At 38.2% G+C, this 20,959-nt stretch overlaps 1 protein-coding gene and 1 long non-coding RNA gene across 3 annotated transcripts in view; one reads left to right on the forward strand and one right to left on the reverse strand.

Moving 5' to 3' along the window:
• The window catches only part of LOC125058547, a 1,814-nt gene extending 601 nt beyond the window's left edge, over positions 1-1,213 (forward strand). Inside the window, exons 2-3 of one of the 2 annotated variants that reach the window (XR_007118434.1) lie at positions 661-817; positions 946-1,213. This is a non-coding gene — a long non-coding RNA (uncharacterized LOC125058547). The remainder of the gene's footprint in view (positions 1-660; positions 818-945) is intronic. The other variant, XR_007118435.1, reaches the window with a different exon arrangement.
• The window catches only part of LOC125058545, a 2,776-nt gene extending 447 nt beyond the window's left edge, over positions 1-2,329 (reverse strand). Inside the window, exons 1-2 of the mRNA XM_047662637.1 lie at positions 1,781-2,329; positions 1-549 (exon numbers count right to left, since the gene is read on the reverse strand). Coding sequence (XP_047518593.1) covers positions 1-549; positions 1,781-1,913 — 682 coding nt within the window. The 5' untranslated portion in view covers positions 1,914-2,329. The remainder of the gene's footprint in view (positions 550-1,780) is intronic.
• Positions 2,330-20,959: the final 18,630 nt, after the last annotated feature.

A 20,959-nucleotide genomic window follows, 5' to 3' on the forward strand; every position in this document is an offset into this window, starting at 1 on the left:
GATTAGTCGATGGCGGTGAATTTATAGACAAAGAATAATTCAAATCTGTACTATTTTCATACAGACTTAATTCAGCTTCATTAACAATGTTAAACACGCGCCTTTTAATTCGTGCTTGGACTTCTTTTGGGAATGTTTCCACTGTATCTGACATAGACAAAAAAAAATTACGTAATGCCTTGTCACGGGGTGTAGTATTTCTTTTTTCTTCAAGATACTCTTCGAAAACCGTAGCAACATCTTTGCTTAAGCGTGGTCTCTTTTTCGAGCCAGAAGTACTTGCAAGCGATTCAACTTCAGAATGGTCCGAACGTTTAGATGATGTCGATGGTGGTGGTATTGGTGTGCCAGGCTCTGAATCATCCGATGATAATGTTACATTAGATATTTGGTTTCGATTGCGAAAAAATGGTATTATAAAAGAAAGTTCTTTTTCAAATTTTATCAATTTGGACGTAGTTGCACCATCGCCACTCTTGCCTTTTCGGTTATAATAGGCTTTTCTGAAGTTATCTCGCAGTTTCTTCCAACGATCCTGGCACTGCGTCACTGGAAAGAACAGAAATGAAAAATTAATAACATAACTCTTTTTTATTTTATAGTTCGTTTTGGTACGGCAGTCTTATATTTCTATTTTGTGTGTTTGTTTTATTTTTACAGATTCCTCATCACTGGTTGCAGTTTCAAAAACTTGTCATTTAATTTTCGAATGGGAATTTCTACAGTTCATTCAATTATTCATGAGACAATCAGAGTAATTTGTGATGTTTTGATGCCCATAGTTATGCAGATGCCAGATGAAGAAATGTGGGAAAAGGTTTCACGTGATTTCTTTAATATTTGGAATTTTCCTATCTGTTTGGGCGCTATAGACGGAAAGCATGTCAATATACAGGCACCAGATAATAGTGGAAGCTTATACTATAATTATAAAAACTTTTTCAGTACAGTGTTACTAGCTGTGGTCGACGCGAAATACAGTTTTTTAATTGTTGATGTCGGATCATATGGTAAAAATAGCGACGGCGGAATTTTACAGAATTCAAAATTTTGGAAAAAACTCAACACCAATAAGTTAAAGCTGCCCCCAAATAAACCTCTACCTAGTACCACTGAAAGCTTACCACATGTTTTTATAGGAGACGAGGCATTTCCTTTGAGCAATAATATATTGCGGCCGTATCCAAGAGAACAAGCAAGAACAGAATTATCAAAAAAACTATTTAATCTGCGTTTAAGCAGGGCAAGAAAAGTCGTAGAATGTGCATTTGGAATGCTAACTCAAAGATTTGAAATTTATCAAAAACGAATGAAAATTCAGCCGAAGTACTGTGATTTAATTATATTAGCAACTACATGTTTACATAATTTTTTAATAGAAAATCGGACGCCAGGACAAGAGAATGAATTTCACAGCAATATAAATTTATTAACAGCAATAACAGACAATAATAATGAAAACAGTTCTAATAGCGACGCAGTTCTAACCACAAGGAATAAATTTAAGGATTATTTTTCATCAAGTGGTGCTTTAGATTGGCAAAATCAAGTGGCTACGCGAGTTTCTTAAGTTATATTTAATAAAAATTGTCTACTACATAAGTATATTCTAACGATCAGATACTCAAACGAGTTTTTAAAGTAAGGGCGCATTTAAACTCATGTTATTCCTATTTTGACTTTGAATCTAACACGTCGCAGCACGAGTTTAAGAAGCCCTTGCTTTAAAATTCGTTTGAGTATCTGGGGGTAGGTGTAAAACAATGAAAACCTTACTTACCACTTATTCCGAGACATTTGCTAATTTCCTCCCATGCATTGTCTTTCATTATCCGATCGCTATATGATGGCTTGGTTATGTCAAATAAACACTCATATTTTGACACGAGTATTATTAATTTTTCATCATTCATCTTTTCGTACAAGTACGCACAACTATTACGTTCAAATGTTGCTATCAAAATGGCGGTCGGCGCGGCCGCAGCGGGCACGCAATCGGAGCCGATCGGCTACGCGATAGAGAAAGAGCACGCAATCGGAGCCCATCGGCTGCGCGAGCGAGAAAGAGCACGCAATCGGAGCCGACAGGCTGCGCAAGCGAGAAAGAGCACGCAATCAGAGCCGATCGGCTGCGCGAGCGAGAAAGAGCACGCAAGCGGAGCCGGTCGGCTCCTTTTATTACTTCACACGAAGCGCGTTCAGGCATTTTTAATGACAAAAAAGGTGCAAATGCAAAAATAAACTTTACTACAATCACTCAAAACACTGTTTCCAACGTGATAAAAATCTGCTCTCCTCTCCGAGCCGGTCTGTGTGAACGGACCCTTAAGCGGATGAAGAATAATAACGATGGGTGAGAGACAAAACAAGGAAAAATAAAATAATAATACTGGATTTTTTCAGGTTTTTTAAATATAAAGAAATAAACAAACTAATCGTATCTTCACCTACATAGTAAATATAATAATTGAAAATGCATAAATAGATAGATAAAATGCATAATGCATAAATAGAAATTAAAACAAATTAGCTTTCACAACTTCACATCACAACTTTCCATATCTGTATTAATTAGTTCTCGCAGACGACCTACCTTCCTCAACAAGCTGGAGTCATCAAATGCCTTTCTTAGATTATCCCATACCTCCTTAGCCGTGGTGGCATCCTGGATATGAACATTGGTCGTAGGGTCAACAAGGGTCTTGCCAATTGTATCTTCGGTCTTCGTAAATGCCACGCCCGATGTCTCGACACATTTCCACAAATCTTCATGCTCCAAAAAGGTTTTCACCGCGAAACTCCATGTAGGATAATTATCACGGCCCGCCAAACGATCAATTTGAGCAAAGCTATGCGACCGGGGGTCCGCCATTGTAAGCTGAAAAATTAATATGACGACGCGACGGTCTAATATGATCACGCAATCAATTTGCATCAACGTGATGCCTTTCACTTCATTAATCCTACTTCCCTACTTCTATCCGGGCGTCTGTTCCCATAACCTGTTACAAACTATTTTTGAGTTAGAATTTAGAAATAAAATAAAACCGCGTTCTAATAATCTTCATCAGATTCATCTGATTAATCTTCGCTACTAACATCGCTATCATCTTCATCTGTTTCACTTTCTTCACTCGTGATATCTGACTCTAAAATAAAATATACAATAAAATAATAATAATAATAATTGTAACAATAATACAATGCTACAATAGAATGTTACAATGCTAATGCTCGATTTTACATAATTACGTAAAAATATGAACTTAATAAATAATGTTTCAATTATTTTAAAACTAAAGTAAGTAAATATTCGATCGACTTACCTTTCATAAGACAAATATTTAGATTTCACTCAAATTCTTTGTAATAAGAGGAATGATAACCTATTAATTCGTCATTCCGATTGTCAGGCAATATAACATCTCGATGTTTATGTTGATGATGCTTTCGAGCAGATAGAAAAGTTTTGCAAGAAAGCCAAAAGTCTTTATTAAATTTCTTCACTTTTTCTCTTTTCTCTCGAAAAGTAGAGTTTTCACATAACGAATTACACAAAAAACACTCCATAATTATTTTGCAGCACAAAAAACATTTCTTGAAATTATTTATCAAATAAAATAAAACACGTGGTCGACTGAGAAAATGTTTGCAGGCTTAGGGTCGACACTAACATGGGATACCTAATTCGCAGTAAGTAAGTATTATTTTGTTCTAAAAGACATTATTTCGTAGAAAGCTTCTAAGAAATTAAGTATTCGGTCCAGTTTAAAATAAATAAAATTACGGAATGCGTTACTTTCAACAATATTTAGAGGCAAATAAGTTTTACAATAAAGTCTACTATATTCTTGAAAGGCTGTTCAGATTTTTTGGCATACGTTGGTTTCAACAAAAGGGTTAGTTTTGTATTAGTTATTTCACTGGTTTTTCTATAGTAGTTCCAAATTTAAACAAGCGGTGTCCAAAGCAATATTTAGTTCCGTCAAAGAGTTTTCAGGCTGCGAACTAGCAGGCAGTGAAGGGCAAAAAGTAGAAGGCTTCACTAGATTTAGAAGTAGAAGGCTGGGATACGTCATCTTCAGTTTTAACGACTATCACCTTTCAAAAAATAAAAAAAACAAACCACTTCTAGAAAAATTACTTTATTTATGAAATAAATAACTCAACTTATTATAAAATCAAAATATATCAATAAAATTGCAACTTCAACATAAACTATTTTATAAAATTAAATGAAACTTTGGTGATAAAGAATGCAATTCTTGCAAGCGGCACCTAATACCGAACGGACTCTTTTTTCATCCACAGCAGACATCTATTGGACAAATCTGTTACATGGTCCACTAGAAATTGTTCTTACTCTTCTTAGTGAATCTACCCATCTTTGGTTGTTCTCTCACCCGAACATTTTGTCGCTGGTGTACGTACACATAGCCATGTGAACTGCTATATCCAAGTATGGATAAATGTTCTCCAAATTCTGATTTCGCAGAAATGATGATAGACTTTTCGATGATCCAGAATCTGGTTTTATCCAAATTCTTTCAGAAGAAAGGTCGCCTTGAAAGTGTACGCATTTCTGAACTAGTTCAGTTTCAGACCATAATGAGTGCCATACGTTGAAATCCCCGCATACCAAGGTATGTGTGTTTTTGTGGTGTAAAAGGAAATGCTCCAGCGCATGCATAGTGTCATGGGCGTTGTTGTCGGGCTCAATATATACTGAGGCGACGTAAAGTTTAATTGTGGGTGTTGGCATTACAATAATTATTAAATTGCAGTGCAGTATTGTGACAGCGCGTATGCGTTGATGCTTGATTTGGTGTAAATGCGGGCCTTCGTTCTTCCGTCCGTGTTGGACTGAAATAGTTGGAGGCCTGGGATATCCCATAAACATATGTATAGCTAATTCGTTGTTACTGGTGTATGGCTATTGTGTACAATTATTGCAACTCCGTTATGTTTGTTACCAGTGTCATTTCTTTCAATATTATAATGTTTTTTTTAAAGATTTGTGTTGAGGTTTAAACCATGTTTCACTAATAATTGCTATGTGTATATTTTGATTGTAAAGAAAATCCATAAATATATGCTTATTACTATATAAACTTTGAGCATTCCATTGTACTATCTTCAATTCGGATAGATCCATTAGTAGGTTAAGGAAAATTGATTGTTAAAGGACGTTTTCAATGTTTCTTTTATCGATGCAAACTAAGTAGGTGTCTCTTTATTATTAACTATTAGAATAATTAAATCAACTAAACTTTTAACAAACCTATTAGATTTCATGAGATTATTAACTTGAGTATCTAAATTACGTGCTGTTAGACCTGGAAAAGCATTAGTATCAAATAAATCTGAATATGTGGCATTCTTAGATTTTATTTTCCTCTACTTTTTCCCTTTTTTTCAAGCATTTAGAAGAAATAGCGAAATGATTACCCCTACAGTTTGCACATTTGGCATCCTTGGGAGCAACCTGGCAGGTTTTAAAATTGTGTTTCTCTCCACAAATTGATGAAAATGAAAATACTTCAGAATTATGACAAAATTAAGCAATATGTCCAAAAGTATACATTTTAAACATTGTTTAACAGGTGGTATATATAAAATATTTACTTTATAACGCCAAGAGCCTAAAAAAACATACTCTGGTAAGATGGTTGAAGCAAATGTGACGGCAACTGCCTGTGTAGGTATAAACGAAAAACTACCACTATCACTTCTGACACGTCGCATGAAGCGCCTGACTTGTATAACATTCTTAGAGCTACCAATCAAAGAGAATATTTGTTTGTTGGACCTATCTATTGGAACAGAGGTGAGAACTCCAGTGACCTCCGTGTCCTTAGCAGGTATTGAAGCTTTAAAAGATAACTGATCAAGCAGTTTTTTGTTTTGCAAAAACATATTTGCATTGTAATGGCGCGTCTAAACGGGCCATGTTTTGCTGCAATTGATGGCTGCACTGTTGGCCACTAATTGTCCGGCCATTAGAAAAATATTTTAATGCAGCTGATGGCCGAACAATCTATGGCTGGGCAATGTGTTGCAATATGTCTGCAATAGTATGGCCCATGATGCAGACTCCTAAACGGGCCACACAAACCGGCAACAATGGCTGACGAAATCACACTGATCGCAGCAGCTTTTATTGTTTTATAAAAGAAACAGAAAAAGAAGAGATTGTGGATTCGACCTTACTGAAATAGGCGTGAAACTGTAGACAATTTGAGTCTTGAAATAAGCCTTGATAATAAATTATTCAAGAAATTTACAAGAATGTCAAAAGGCGACTTTGACTTTCTTTTAAACAAAATTGGACCAAAAATAAAAAGAAATGATACAAACATGAGAACAGCAATATCTGTTACCACGAGATTGGCGATAACTCTACGGTTTTTGGCAACTGGAGATTCATTTAAAAGTTTGATGTACCTGTTCCGAGTGTCAGATGCTTCGATTTCTACTATTATTCCAGAGGTGTGTGCAGCTATTATAGAAGGATTAAAAGAATACATCAAGGTAAGTTGACATAGGTTTATTAAGTTTGCTATTATAAATATTATTAATAAGGAGTAATTAGTAATAAAGTAATTATTATGTACTTTTTAAATTTAATAATAAAAGGTTTCTAGTAATAACAATTAGTGGCTAATCATAGTAAGAAATTTGGTAGTCCTTAAAAATTCTAATTTTCAGTTTCATGCATCATTTTGGATAGTAAACGACACAAGTTCTTCATAATTTAATTTTGACTGTGTTTTATCTGAAACGGCGTTATCTTCAGATTGAGGATTTTGAGGAGGTGGTGTGGATAAGTCTGAATATAGACTTTCTGAAGTACCAGCTCGAGTTCTGTACATTGTCATGTCACATTCAAATAGTATTTTCATGATTTTTAATTCAGCCTGCGAACGCGTGTAGTCGTCATATTTACTCATTTTGTTGGCAACATGCTCTCCGAAAGCAGCATATTCGTTTTTTTTTTTCGCCAACATCGCGTATATTTTGAGCCTTTTCTAATAGTGGATCTGTAGTCTTGGCCCTTTTAGTTCGTGGTTTTGGAGTAGTAACGACGGCTTCCAAAGAGCCAGTCGTTTCTAATTCTACGAATTCACGTGGGTCAGCATTGATGTCAGTGTGTGTAGTTTCAGTCGCCTGTGAATACATGAAATTGTTAGTATATCTTTAAACTTTTCACACAGAGTGGAAACAAGTTGCAAAAGATTTCAAGGATCGTTGAAATTTCCCTCACTGTTTGGGTGCACTAGATGGCAAACACGTCGCAATTACCTGTCCACCGAACAGTGGCAGTCAATATTACAATTATAAGCAGTTTTATAGCATAGTGCTATTTGCTGTAACAGATGCACGTTACAATTTTCTATATGTACATGCTGGAGTTCAAGGAAGTATATCTGATGGGGGAGTTTTTAGACATACAGCTTTTGGGAAAGCACTTCTGCGTCAAACTCTCAACATACCACATCCTGAAACCCTTCCCGGCCGAGAAATGTTAACACCGTATATTTTCCTGGCAGATGATGCATTTCCCTTAACAGAGAATATTTGCAAGCCCTATACGTTAGATTTGAACATAGGATCTCCAAAACGTGTATGTAACTATAGAATATCTCGAGCACGCCGTATTGTAGAAAACTCTTTTGGTATCTTGTGTTCAGTTTTCCGTATATTACACACAACTATTGATGTTGAGTTAAAACATGTGCAAGATATAGTTGTGGCTTGTGCACATTTACATAATTTTTTGAGACGAAATACAAGAGCAAGATCTCTGTATTCACCTCCTGGGAAGATATATACCTTTGATAGTGAAGATATTGACGTTGGTAGAATAATGCCAGGCTCATGGAGAGATGACGAACAAAGTTTAACAGATTTAAGAATATTGGGAAGGAATGCAACCACAAGAGCAAAAGCAATAAGAGACGAATTTATGCATTATTTTATGACAGAGCAGGGGCGAGTAGCATGGCAAGATAAATATTTAGAAGGAACAAGTTCAAGATAACATAACATTCAGTAACATAACATAGCATTCAGAGGGAAGAAGTTTAAGTTATCAATCGATATGACGCATACTTAATACACAGATATGTACATTTTGAATTTCTGAAATACTTTATTAAAGATACTTACGTTAGAAGTTGCATTTTCACTATCTAATCCTATATTAGCGGAATTTTGTTTTAAGAGAAACGATAGCGCATCGTAAGCAAACCACTTTACTGTTTTACCGCCAGCACTACCACTTTTCTTCTTTTTCTCCTCATTATTTGCGTAAGTTCTTAGGCTTCTGAATTTTTTGTAAGCCTCGTTGCTTGTTATGCCAAACTTTTCAGCGATTTCATTCCATGCATCTTTTTTAGCATTCCTATCTTTGTATATGCCGGTTTTTATATCCCACAACTCAGGGTATAAATGTACTTCATTAATGAAATCAGTAATTTTCTCGTTAGACCACGTAGCAGTCATTTTTACGTAGTAGCCTAAATTTTAATAAATATTTAATTTAACGTCAAATACAGCTGATCGCAAAACACAGAATAAAGCAACAGGCACACTTCACTCAAAGCAAACGTCATGTCGCGTAGAAAAGGATACACTATGCCATAACAAAGAGAGTGACTGAAACAACAAGAGAACTGGCTGTGCAATATTGCAGTTGAATTCGATAGCCTAGCGATCGTCCGGCCACCCATCGGGGCAACATCGGCCATATGTGGCTATACAAAACATGTTTGGCTATATGGCCGGGACATTACTGCAATATTGCAAAGTGTGGCTGCTATTGTTTGCAATGTTGCCGGCCACAGTGTTGCAGCCATCAATTGCAGCAAAACATGGCCCGTTTAGACGCGCCATTAGGCAAATCAAATGTTACACCGACCTTATATTCATTAATAGTACGTAAATGCATGACACCAGATACCCCGTGTTCCCTTATTCCCTTGGAAAGAGCTAAACGATCCCTATCTCTGAATACAGTATTCTCATCTAATTTAGTAAGAAAAACAATTTGTCCAGTCTGTTTCGAGTCCTCCGCATACTTACGAGTATACGCTTTTACTCTATAAATGGTATATTTATCTTTGGGTTCCTTTTCCGCATATTTGGACTTAAATTTGAGCTCGTCGAAGCCATGGATTCTGCTGAGTCAGAGGTAGTGGATTCCAGCGGCTGCTGGGTTGAACCTAAAACATCATCGAATGTGAAGATGGGTACAGAGATGATGAACGTGGAAAACCTGTTTGAGACTGACCTGGACGTAAATCTAAATTAATTACAGTATTTATATTAAGCTCACTTAATTTGGCATAAAATAAAATTTCCCCTATTAATTTCTCTATTTGGGATCTCTTTTAGTTGAGAGCTAACGTCCGTCGACGAACGAACGTCCAAAAGTATCAGCTGAACTTTCTTCACCAGAATCATTTAGTAAAGTTTTTGCCGCATCAAGCACTTGTACTTGTTTTTGAAGGATTTCATTTGCTTGTGGTTTGTTTGAGTTTCTTCTTTTTTTTTTCAGGTTCCTGCAACAAAAGATGAATGGTAGGATACAGTGAGATTATTTGAACAAAAATGGCAATTTGATCATTGTTTGGGTGCTATTGATGGTAAACACATTATTATTGAGAAACCGGCACATAGTGGATCTTTGTATTATAATTACAAGGGATCTTTCAGTATAGTTTTGCTTGCAGTTGTCAATGCAAATTATGAATTCTAGTACGTACATGCAGGCATAAATGGTAGTATTTCCGACAGTGGAGCACTTAAACATACACAATTTTATGATAAACTACTATCCAATGAGCTGCATATACCACCATCATCAAATTTTTCAAGATCGAATACCATGGCTCCGTATTGTTTTGTTGGAGACAGTGCTTCTGCGTAGGCCTGGTATATGTGATGAGTGTGTGTTGTTACCTAGATATGGCTCAGAGATGATTGCAATGTCTGTGTGATTGTTATCAAAGTGTAATTTGAGCTCATGAAATGCATTGCGAGACCTATCGAGGTTCGCCTGTAAGATATTAAAATGTGTATGCATGTTTAACTGTAATTGATTTTGGCCTCGACGCGGGCACGCATGGATTTCACTTTGGGGCAGTTCTCGCTGTCAGCGCGATGGCTAACGTCGATCGTAGTCTTATACTGGTGATTTTGCTCACTGCAGTTAATGCAGCAAGGCTTCTCTGAGGTCGGCTTGCTGCATTCGCCCGTTGTGTGTGTTTTTGCGCATTTGGCTCAGGTGGGGACGGTGGCTGGGCAGCGGTTTTTGGTGTGCCCAAAACCTTGGCAGTTTCTACATTGTATGAATGGTGAGAAATTCTCACAGTGGACTCTTTGGTAATTAATTGAGACCCTCTCGAGTTCCAGGAACTTACGCCAGGCTGTCGGCGAGGTGTTTAGTACGAGGTTATATAGTTTATCGTTCCTATTGTTCCGTTTGAATTTGATGTTAAATTTCTCTGATTTGAGTGAGGCGTTTTGATCCTTGATTGCATTGATACTTTCCTCGGCGGGAGTGTCTTTGCTGATGGATGGATGGATTCTGGGATCAAGACGACGCTCCTCTTCTGCATTGAGCGAGCACGTCTTTTTTAAATGTGAAAGCGCGTGTTGTCTATTATCACCAACCGACAACCTTTGCGGATCTATTGTTTTTCACGGTAGAACTGATGAAATTATATAAATAATATAATACACCACACACTAAAACTAAATTAAATTAAGATTAACTCTAACTTAAAATTAAATATATCGTCTCAATCCACTTCGGTGTGACGAAGTCCAATCTTCGGACGCCCACTCACTTCGGTGTGAGAGACGTCCAACTTTCAGCTGTCCACCAAGCTTGTCAACAACAAGATGGCGGACCAACGCGTCACGGAAAATACCCCACCCTTGGCACCAAACTTGTAAACATCTTGTTGTTTACAAGTTTGGTAATTCACTTTCAATTTATGAGTATGTTGTCTCCTCTTTTATTTTTCCGGTTGTATCGGTGGCCTCCCCAACTTGAGTTCCAGGCGTTAAAATCCCCGCAAACCAAAGTATGTGTGTTTTTGTGGTTTAATAGGAAGTTTCAAGCGCATGCATAGTATCGTGTGCGTCGTTGTCGGGCTCAATGTATATTGAGGCGACGTAAACTTTAATTGTAGGTGTAGTAGGTATTACGATGATTATTAAATTATTTGTGCAGTATTGTGACAGCCCAAATGCGTTGATGCTTGACCTGGTGTAAATGCAGGCCTTCGTTCTTCCGTCCGTGTTGGACTGAAATGATCGCAGGCCTGGGATAGGTTTAGCTACATCGTTACTAGTATATGGTTCTTGTATGAATGCAATATCGGTGATATTGTTGATGAAATTAATTTTAAACTCGTGGAAACTATTGCTAGACCTATCTAGGTTCGCTTGTGTATCTGTTAGTTTGTGTAATGACATATTTTATATGTAATTTACTTTGGCTTGAACGCGGGCGCGCATGGCAATCACTTTGGGGCACTTGTCACTGTGCGGTGGTTAATTGGGGAGCTTCCGCTGAATCGGGCGTTGTGTTCGCTTCAGTTAACACAACGGGGGGTTTCGGTGCTCGGGGCGCTGCACTCAGATGTTATGTGCTGTGAGCTAGCGCATTTTGCGCATGTGGGGGCCGTGGCGGGACACCTTGATTGTCAGTGTCCGAAGTCTAGGTACTTCCTGCATTGCATGAAACGCCCAAAGTCCTCCACGTGCACCCGTTGGTAAGCCAGGTTGACGCGGCCCAAGTATATGAAAGCTCTCCACGCGATGGGTGAGGTGTCAAGTACTATATTATATAGTTTGTCGTTTATATTTTTTTGTGTGAATTTAATGTTGAATTCTTGTGAGCGGAGAGAGGGATTTTGGTCTTTGAGGGTTTGTATTAATTCGGTTTCGGGGATCTCTTTGGAGATGCCCTTGACCGCTATGAGTGGGTTGTACCTCCGCTCCTCGTGTGCTATCTACGAGCTGTTCCATTTGCGTACATCTCTTCAAACTCTTTTTTCGCAATAAGCAGTCTATCTGGGGCTAAACGTCTGGGACGAGCTGCGGCTGGTGGACCAGGGGTAGTACGTATTTGATGCTTCGTTTGGTACTTGGTTTCTTTTGGCTTTCCAGTAGGTTTCGTTACATCTGGGTAGTTGCGAAGTAAGTCGTGTAAGTCGGACTTTTCAGCAACTGTTTTGATGGTCACCGTTTCCACAGCAATGTTGGCGCAGCGTAGCGCGTTGACGGACAAACTTGTGAGGCCGTCGATGAGGCGGTGACGACGACAGTCCACTAATAGGTTGTAGTGGCCCAAGAAGTCAACACCAATGATGGGTCGTGTGACGTCCGCAACTACGAATCTCCAGGTGAAGTCCCGGCGAAGTCCGAGGTCCAGGTGTAAGGATATGTAGCCATACGTAGCTATGATGGGGACAAACGCTGTTTGACTTCCCATTTGTGTATGTGATGATATGTGTGTATTGATGAGAGCGTGAGGTCGATAATAGAAGACCTCTCCGTTCCGTGTGTAATTGTTTTGAATGTGGGCGTGTTGTCTGCATTATGTGGAGACTGTTTGAGTTAATAGTGTCTATTAAGTGCTGTTCCCGGATGTTATTCCGGGGGCTACCCCAGAGTTGGTTGGTTGGTGCCACGCCTTGAAGTCGCCGCCAATTACGATGTTTGAGTTAATGTAGGATTTTGTGAATGTATCTAGTATATCTAGGGTGTTATTGGTGTCGGTTTTCGGTTCAACGTAAACCGATGCGATGTATAGTGTTTTTGTTTTGGTGGGTATAGCAATAACTACTATATTCCCTGTGGTGTATTGAAATATGATGTGTGCGTTAATGTCTGAGCGGGATATAATGCAGGCTTTTGTTGTGTCCGCCGAATCGGACTGAAACACGCGGAGGCCTGCAATATTTTTGACTGTGTTATTGTTCGTGTAGGGTTCAGATATGATGGCGATGTCGAGTTTATTTGTGATAAAGTGGTGTTTGAGTTCTTGAGTGGCGTTGCGAGACCGGTCAAGGCCTGAATGATTTTAATGTTCCTGTGCATGTTTATATGTAATTAACTTTGGCCTCAACGCGGGCACGCATAGCTGAAACTTTGGGGCACCTCTCCGAGTCGGCACGGTGTTGTGTGTCGGTGTTTGTTTTGTATTGAGCATTATGTTCATTGCAATTGGCACACTTTTGTGTTAGCTCCTTGCACTCTGCTGTGGGATGGTGAGCAGAACACTTGGCACATGTGGGTGTATTTGCAGGGCAGCGGCTCTTGGTATGGCCGAAGTTTAGGCAGTTTTGACACTGTCTAAACGGTGAGAAGTTGCCACTGTGAACCCTCTGCATACCTATGTTAATTCTGCCTAGATCGGCAAGAGCCTTCCAGGCAGAGGGTGTTGTGTTAAGCACCGCGTTATATAATGAAGTGTTCCTGTTGTTTGCAATAAATATAACGGTAAATGTGTGTTTAGTTAACGTCGTGTTTTGGTCTTTGATAGTTTTTATTAGTTCGAATTCGGGTATGTTTTTTGATATTCCTTTATGAATAATCATGGGGTCTATACGTTTTTCTTCTTGTGTTTGAATTTGTGTATTTTTTCAAACACATTGTGTCTTTTTCCGATTAACGGTACCTAAGGGCAGTATTCCTTTTTTATGTAATGCAGCCATGAGCGACAAACTTGTGTACCAATTGTCGAAAAACAATTTGTAGTTCATATGTTCAGGAATAGTGGTTGATAAACGCATGGCTACATTACTACTTACTCCCAGGTCAGGTTGGCCTTCTAAAACAACATTTGACTGTGCCCCGGCATAGAGCTCAAAATTATGTGTCAGTCCTGATGCTCCACTTAAGACGAAAGTACTCGTCCATAAACTTAATATATTTAGCACGAAAAATCGAATCTCTCTTCATTCGTCTCTCCATGGATGTTAACCTTTTCTCAGCTAAAGCCCTGGAGTGACCCAAAAGAGGTCGGGATGGTAAGAAAGGTAACCGCGTGACAAACCTACCTGAACGGAGACGACCAGTGTTGTTCTAAAATAAAATAAATAAAATAAAATATGTTTATTATGGAACATAAGGTACATGTATCACTTATTCCACGTCATTAAATTTCAATTTGTAGGCATCCCTACTCATCGGCAAAGAAGACAGAGGGTGTAGGCCGAGAGAAAAAGCCGGCGTAAAAAACTCTCGGTACTCTTTTAAAATATCAAATCATCAAATAACACTTATTTTAAAACAAATATCGCAAATTAATTAGAGGTAGCCTGTCTAGCACTAGTCCCAGGCCCTTTTATCAACTAGATAATCGTTGACTTTATAGTAAGCCTTTTTACACAGCTTTTCTTTAATACATTTCTTAAATTTATTGAAAGGCAGAGATAAAAGAGCCTCAGGGTTTTTTTTAAAGAAGAGTATCCCTTTCCCCAAAAAAGAATTACTAACTTTGGATAGTCTAGTACGGGGAAATTGCAGCCTGCGTTAGTTCCGTGTATTAACATTGTGCGTATGTTCTATTCTAGTCAACTTATCACTATTTTTGTATACATACATAATATTTTCATAAATATATTGCGAGGGAAAGGTAAGTATATTAATTTCCTTGAATTTATGTCTAAGAGATTCCCTACATTTTAAATTATAGATTGCACGAATAGCCCTCTTCTGCAGGATGAAAATAGTTTCGACATCAGCAGCATGACCCCATAATAATAAGCCATAAGTCATTAAGCTATGAAAGTAACTAAAATAAATAAGTCTAGCTGTATCGACATCAGTTAGTGAGCGAATTTTTTTAACCGCGTAGGCTGCAGAACTAAGTCTCTTCGCCAATCCGTTAATATGAGGGGACCACTGAAGTTTTGAATCCACGGTGATTCCGAGAAATACAGTTGTATCATCCAGATTCAATTCCTCATTGTTTATAATTGGTCTAGTATCCATAACCCTTGCATTTTTGCAGAAAATTTAAGGCATTTTGTCTTTTTTGCATTAAGTAGAAGGTTATTCATACTAAACCAATGGACAATCGAAGATAGAGCATTGTTTACATCGTCAAAATTTGTTATTTGTCGTTTGATTTTAAAAATCAAGGACGTGTCATCAGCAAACAAAACTATCTGATGTTTTCTTTCCACCATAAAAGGTAGATCATTTATATAAACAAGAAAGAGGAAAGGGCCAAGAATTGAGCCCTGTGGTACCCCCATATATACTTTCGACCCAGAGGACCTCTTACCATTCACTTCAACCTTCTGAGTTCTTCCGTGTAAATAGGAAGTCAGAAGATTCAGTGCGGTATTCTTGATGCCATAGTGACGGAGTTTCCCGATTAAGGTCTCGTGTTGGACGCAATCAAATGCTTTGGATAGGTCGCAGAAAACACCTAAAGCGTCATGCGACTCCTCCCAAGCCTTAACTATATAACTATATAACTCAACACCGGCATCGGCTGTCGAGCGACCCTTGGTAAAACCGAACTGATTATTATGTAATAATTTGTTTACGTTAAAATGACTTACCAGTTGATGTAATATAATTTTTTCAAATATTTTACTACAAGTAGGTAGTACGGAAATTGGTCTAAAGTTACTGGGGTCGGACATACTGTTGGGTTATAAGTGTGCAGCGGTAGTCGCATGCAGCAGTCCAGTTTATTAATAATTGACAATATAAAAAACATAACAAGACCATAGCAACGCCAACTTTAAATAACGAACTATGACGATATAATATGTATGCAAATTACCAAAGAGTTTCCTCTAATACACCCCCTTGATTTGCATACACATTTAACAACAAATATGTACTAAATAGTCATTACAAAAATATACAGACATGCAATCTTAATCTACACCTAACATTGAGATGCAGCGGTAATGTTTCTGTCTTTGTAAAGCTTTTGTTAGCACATCCGCCGCCATCTCCTCGGTAGACACATACGATAATTGTATGTCAGTATTCTCCCTTAAAACACTTCTTATAAAATAATATTTAATATCGAAATGTTTAGTTCGGGCGTGGAAGACTGGATCCTCCGATAGAAATAAGGCACCTTGATTATCGCAGTACAACACTATGTTCCCGAAATCGCGCAACCCTATCTCTTTCATAAGACTATTCAGGTAAACTGCCTCTTTTATCGCCAAATTTAAACTAATATATTCGGCTTCGCACGTTGAAGTTGCTACGCATTTCTGTTTCTGGGATTTCCATGAAATCGCAGCCCCTCCTAACAAAAAAGCATACCCGGAGTATGACTTCCTATCTATAGGACAATTTGCCCAGTCAGCATCCGAATAACCAATTAAGCTCTTACCTGTTTTTCGATAAATCAGTCCATAATCGGCTGTCCTCTTAAGATAACGAAGTAATCTTTTCACCGCATTCCACTGTATCTGTCCAGGATTATCACAAAACGCTGCTAATCTTGTCACGGCGTGTGTGATATCCGGACGAGTTCCTGCTGAAAGATAAATCAAGCTTCCGATTAATTCTCTATATGGACATTCCTTCTCCAGCGGAATTTGTGAACCATCGGGTCTAAAATTCACCTCCATCGGCGTGGTCACTGTTTCTTTACAATTCTCCATGCCGAATTTTATCATCAAATCATTAATATATTTTTGTTGTGACAGTTTCGTGGCATACTCATTTTTGACAATGTCAATGCCTAAAATATATTTCGCCAGTCCATAGTCTTTTAAATCAAACTCTTTGGAAAGTTCATCTTTGAAAGATTGTATGAGACCTTTATTGCGTGAAACTATCAGTAAATCATCAACATAAACCGCTAAGTATATAGACGTATCAATGGAGTTACCGTCCAAATAGTAGAGACACGGTTCCTTCAAAGACTGTTTAAAATGCATTGACTTCAATTTATTGTCAAGTCTTTTGTTCCATTGACGTCCAGCTTGTTTCAAGCCATACAGTGATTTCTTCAATCGACATACATCTCCACCTGTCTTCAGATCATTTAACATCTTACGAGCCTGCTCTTTTAAGCTTTCGTCTCTTTCTTCTTTAATAATTCTACCTAAGCACTCTGTCAACAATTCTGGAACCTCCATATAAATTTCCTCGTCAAGATATCCATTCAGATATGCAGTATTGATATCCAACTGGTGTATCTCCATGTCTAATTCAACCGCGAGCGCTGTAAGCAGTCTTATCGTGTCTAGTCGGACGACAGGTGAAAAAGTGTTTCGGTAATCGATGCCATATCGTTGACTGTAGCCCTTGGCTACCAACCGTGCTTTCTTCTTCTCGGTTTTGTCAACGTTAAGCTTCGTTGTCAATACATATCGGCATCCTACCGCTTTTCGATTTCTCGGCTTTTGAACAATTTCCCATGTTTCATTTTTTACAAGACTTTTGACCTCAGACAATATTGCTTCCTCCCATAGAGCACGTTCAGCGCTACTTAGGGCATCCCCTAAGGAAGTTTCCACAGTCAACGCAACATCCTCAGGTAAAGTTTCTTCTGCACGGCCATTATTATCATTGGGTATCATTTTATAGACCTTCTTAGGTCGGCCAACTTGGCCTTTCTGAAGTTTTGGTCTTCCGGGACCTCTCTTATACGTTACCTCTGTATCAGCTTGCGCTATTTCACTATCTTCCTCATGACATAGAGAAGGTGAACCAAGGGGTGAATCAGTCGTCTCCACGATCATTTCTCGAGTTCCTGAATAAGATGTACTTGGTATTACGTCCACCTCTACATATTTCGGCTTCGGTGTATCAACATCAGCAGAAAATTGATCTAGCTGAAAAGGATCATGAGTAATTGCCGATTTCCTGTCATCATTAGTATCGAGCCTCGTCTTGCAGAATTTCACATCCCTAGCTATAATGGTTTTATGGTCTACTGGTATCCATACCTTATATCCCTTTTGGTTCATTGGATATCCAATAAATATTCCATTGACACTTCTGGCAGCAAATTTGTCCTTGGTTGGACTCTTGTCTAGAACATAAACTTCAGCTCCAAACTTCTGAAGATACTCAATCTTCACTGGAGAGCCAAACCACTTCTCGTACGGAATTGTACCACCCAAACTACTCGTGGGACAACGATTCCTAATATGACATGCCACCAATACAGCATCTCCCCAAAAACCTGCTGAGAGATTAGATGAAAGTAACATACACCTAGCCATTTCAACTAATGTCCTGTTCATTCGTTCTGCTACGCCATTCTGCTGTGGGGTTTGAGGTATAGTCAGTCTTCTTATTATCCCCTCTTGTTTCAGGAATTGATCAAACTTATTATTACAGTATTCTCCACCGTTATCAGTTTGTAAATACTTTATTCTCTTAGCGGTAAGGTTCTCAACATAGCTCTTGTATTCTTTGAAACATTCCAGAACACCACTCTTACTCTTCAGTAAGTAAACTTCGCACCATCTAGTACAATCGTCAATAAACGTGACAAAATATTTTGCACCACCGACAGTTTCATTTCGAATTGGCCCAACTACATCGGAATGGATGATGGACAGTTTTTCGTCACATGGTCCACTCGACTTGGAAAATGGAAAAGAAGTCATCTTACCCTGCACACAATACTTACAGTCGTATAAAATATTTATATTTGACATATCAACTTTAATGCCCACATGACCTAATACTTTTATTAAATCCTTCGCATTTAAGTGACCTAAACGTTCGTGCCAGGATAGTAAATCGTTCTTAGTTTCGGAAATCGCAGAAACAGAAGCATGGCCCTCCCGCATATAATAAAGGTTGTTTTTTCGATCTGCTATGAACTTAATATTTCCTTCAGAATCGGTTACATAAGCTGAATCTTTCTTAAAAGTTACAGTAAAACCTTTGCTTGTAATTTTAGAAACGGAAATTAAGTTACATCGCAAATCGGGAACATATAAAGTGTCTGATAGTTTTATCGGAACTTCCCCATTCAAACTCACATTTCCTTTACCTTTTGCAAATGTACTCACATTAGTGGCCAAACTTAACTTACTACTGCAATTTGTCAAGGTGTCAAATTTTCCTTTCGATCTACAAAGGTGCGATGTACACCCACTATCTATGAGCCAGTTTCCTCCACATCCCGAACCAATCACTCCGTTACACTCTGAAACAGATAGAACACATGAGTTAAAATTCTCACTAGCACCTAACTCACTAACACATTTTGAGTCCTGCCTTGTTCCTTTACACGGGCATTCCGAAGCTTTATGCCCAAATTTATGACATCTGTAACATTTAAATTTAAACGCTTGATCCGGTTTATAATTCTGCGGATTTTTAGATGTAGAACTCTTCGTGGTTTTTCTCCTAGCGAACATTGCTGACGACCCCCTCTCTGTCTCCTTCCTTTGCTGTCGCCTAGAGGCATCTTCTTCAAGAATTTTAACTTTCAAAGAATTCGGGTCTGGCAATGAATCTCTAGTCTCCATCGCACATCTAAAGTTCTCATAACTTGGGGGCAGACTATAGAGTAAAATAATAGATGCAAGATCATTATTTATATTTATGTCCATGTCTAGTAACTTTTCTTTGGCTTCAAAGAAGCTTAACAGATATTCACGCATGTCGTCCTCCTCACACATCTTGTGTAATATGAGCTGCTTTAACAGTGTCGCTTTCTTAGCGGGACCCGAAGACGCGAAGATGCTTTCTAATTTTAACCAGCATTCTCGCGACGTGCTCGTCCCCTTAATGTGTCGTAGCTCACCTGGACTTATTGAGAGAATAATCTCCGCTCTCGCCTTTGCTTCCGCCGCTTCCCAAAGCAACGCCTCTGCTGGCTCAGCTGGCTTCTTAATGCTACCATCCACATAGCCCCACACATCGCTCTTAATCAATAGAGCATGGGCCTGGATTCGCCATGAGTCGTAATTATCACGGCTTAATAATTCTATCCGCACACTCGCCATCGTTACTAGGTTAAGCACTCTAGTTCCCCCTTTTTTTTTTTATTAATTTACTGGACTATGACTGGGCCCATAACCTTTGTTGGGTTATAAGTGTGCAGCGGTAGTCGCATGCAGCAGTCCAGTTTATTAATAATTGACAATATAAAAAACATAACAAGACCATAGCAACGCCAACTTTAAATAACGAACTATGACGATATAATATGTATGCAAATTACCAAAGAGTTTCCTCTAATACATACTACCTGCTTTAAATAAAGGAATAACTTTACTATGTTTCATTAGATCGGGAAACTCGCCACTTTTAATACAATTGTTGAAAATTATAGCTAGATGGGGAGCAATTACATCAATAATGCTACTAATTATTTTTACAGAAATACCCCAAAGATCGGTAGTGTTCTTAATGTCTATTGTTCTAAATATCCTAACTATATCGTCGGCACCAATGGGTCGGAATGTAAAACTGACCTTGCACTCGTTTACATTATCTTTGAGCAGCGATTCAGCGAGGGCGGGAGATGATTGAAGAGACTTAGTAGTCGAAATTGGAATGTCAGAAAAGTACTTATCAAAAACAATCGCTATCTCTTCATTAGATTTGATTTTAGTGTTATCGACACATAGTTCGATGTCTTGATTGCGATCCCTGACTCTTCCAGTTTCACTATCAATTATCTTCCAAGTCATTTTAGTTTTATTGGTACTATTTTTAATCTTGTTTTTGATATTTAAGGACTTGGCCGCGTAACAAACTTTCTTAAATAATTTCGAATAATTTCGAACATAAAGAATAAATTCTTCATTATGATTGTATCTTCACTTCATTATCACTAAACGATTTACACTGCGAATGAGAGACTTTCTTTGGGGTAAAGATGGTGTTAAACTCTTTATTAATACAATCACTTAGATTGTTGTATTGTGTATCAACGGTAGTACCTACCGGTAATAAAGGTAGGCGTTTACCTATATTATGT

This window comes from Pieris napi, chromosome 18 (genome assembly GCF_905475465.1).
Source record: "Pieris napi chromosome 18, ilPieNapi1.2, whole genome shotgun sequence".
NCBI classification, from domain to species: domain Eukaryota; kingdom Metazoa; phylum Arthropoda; class Insecta; order Lepidoptera; family Pieridae; genus Pieris; species Pieris napi.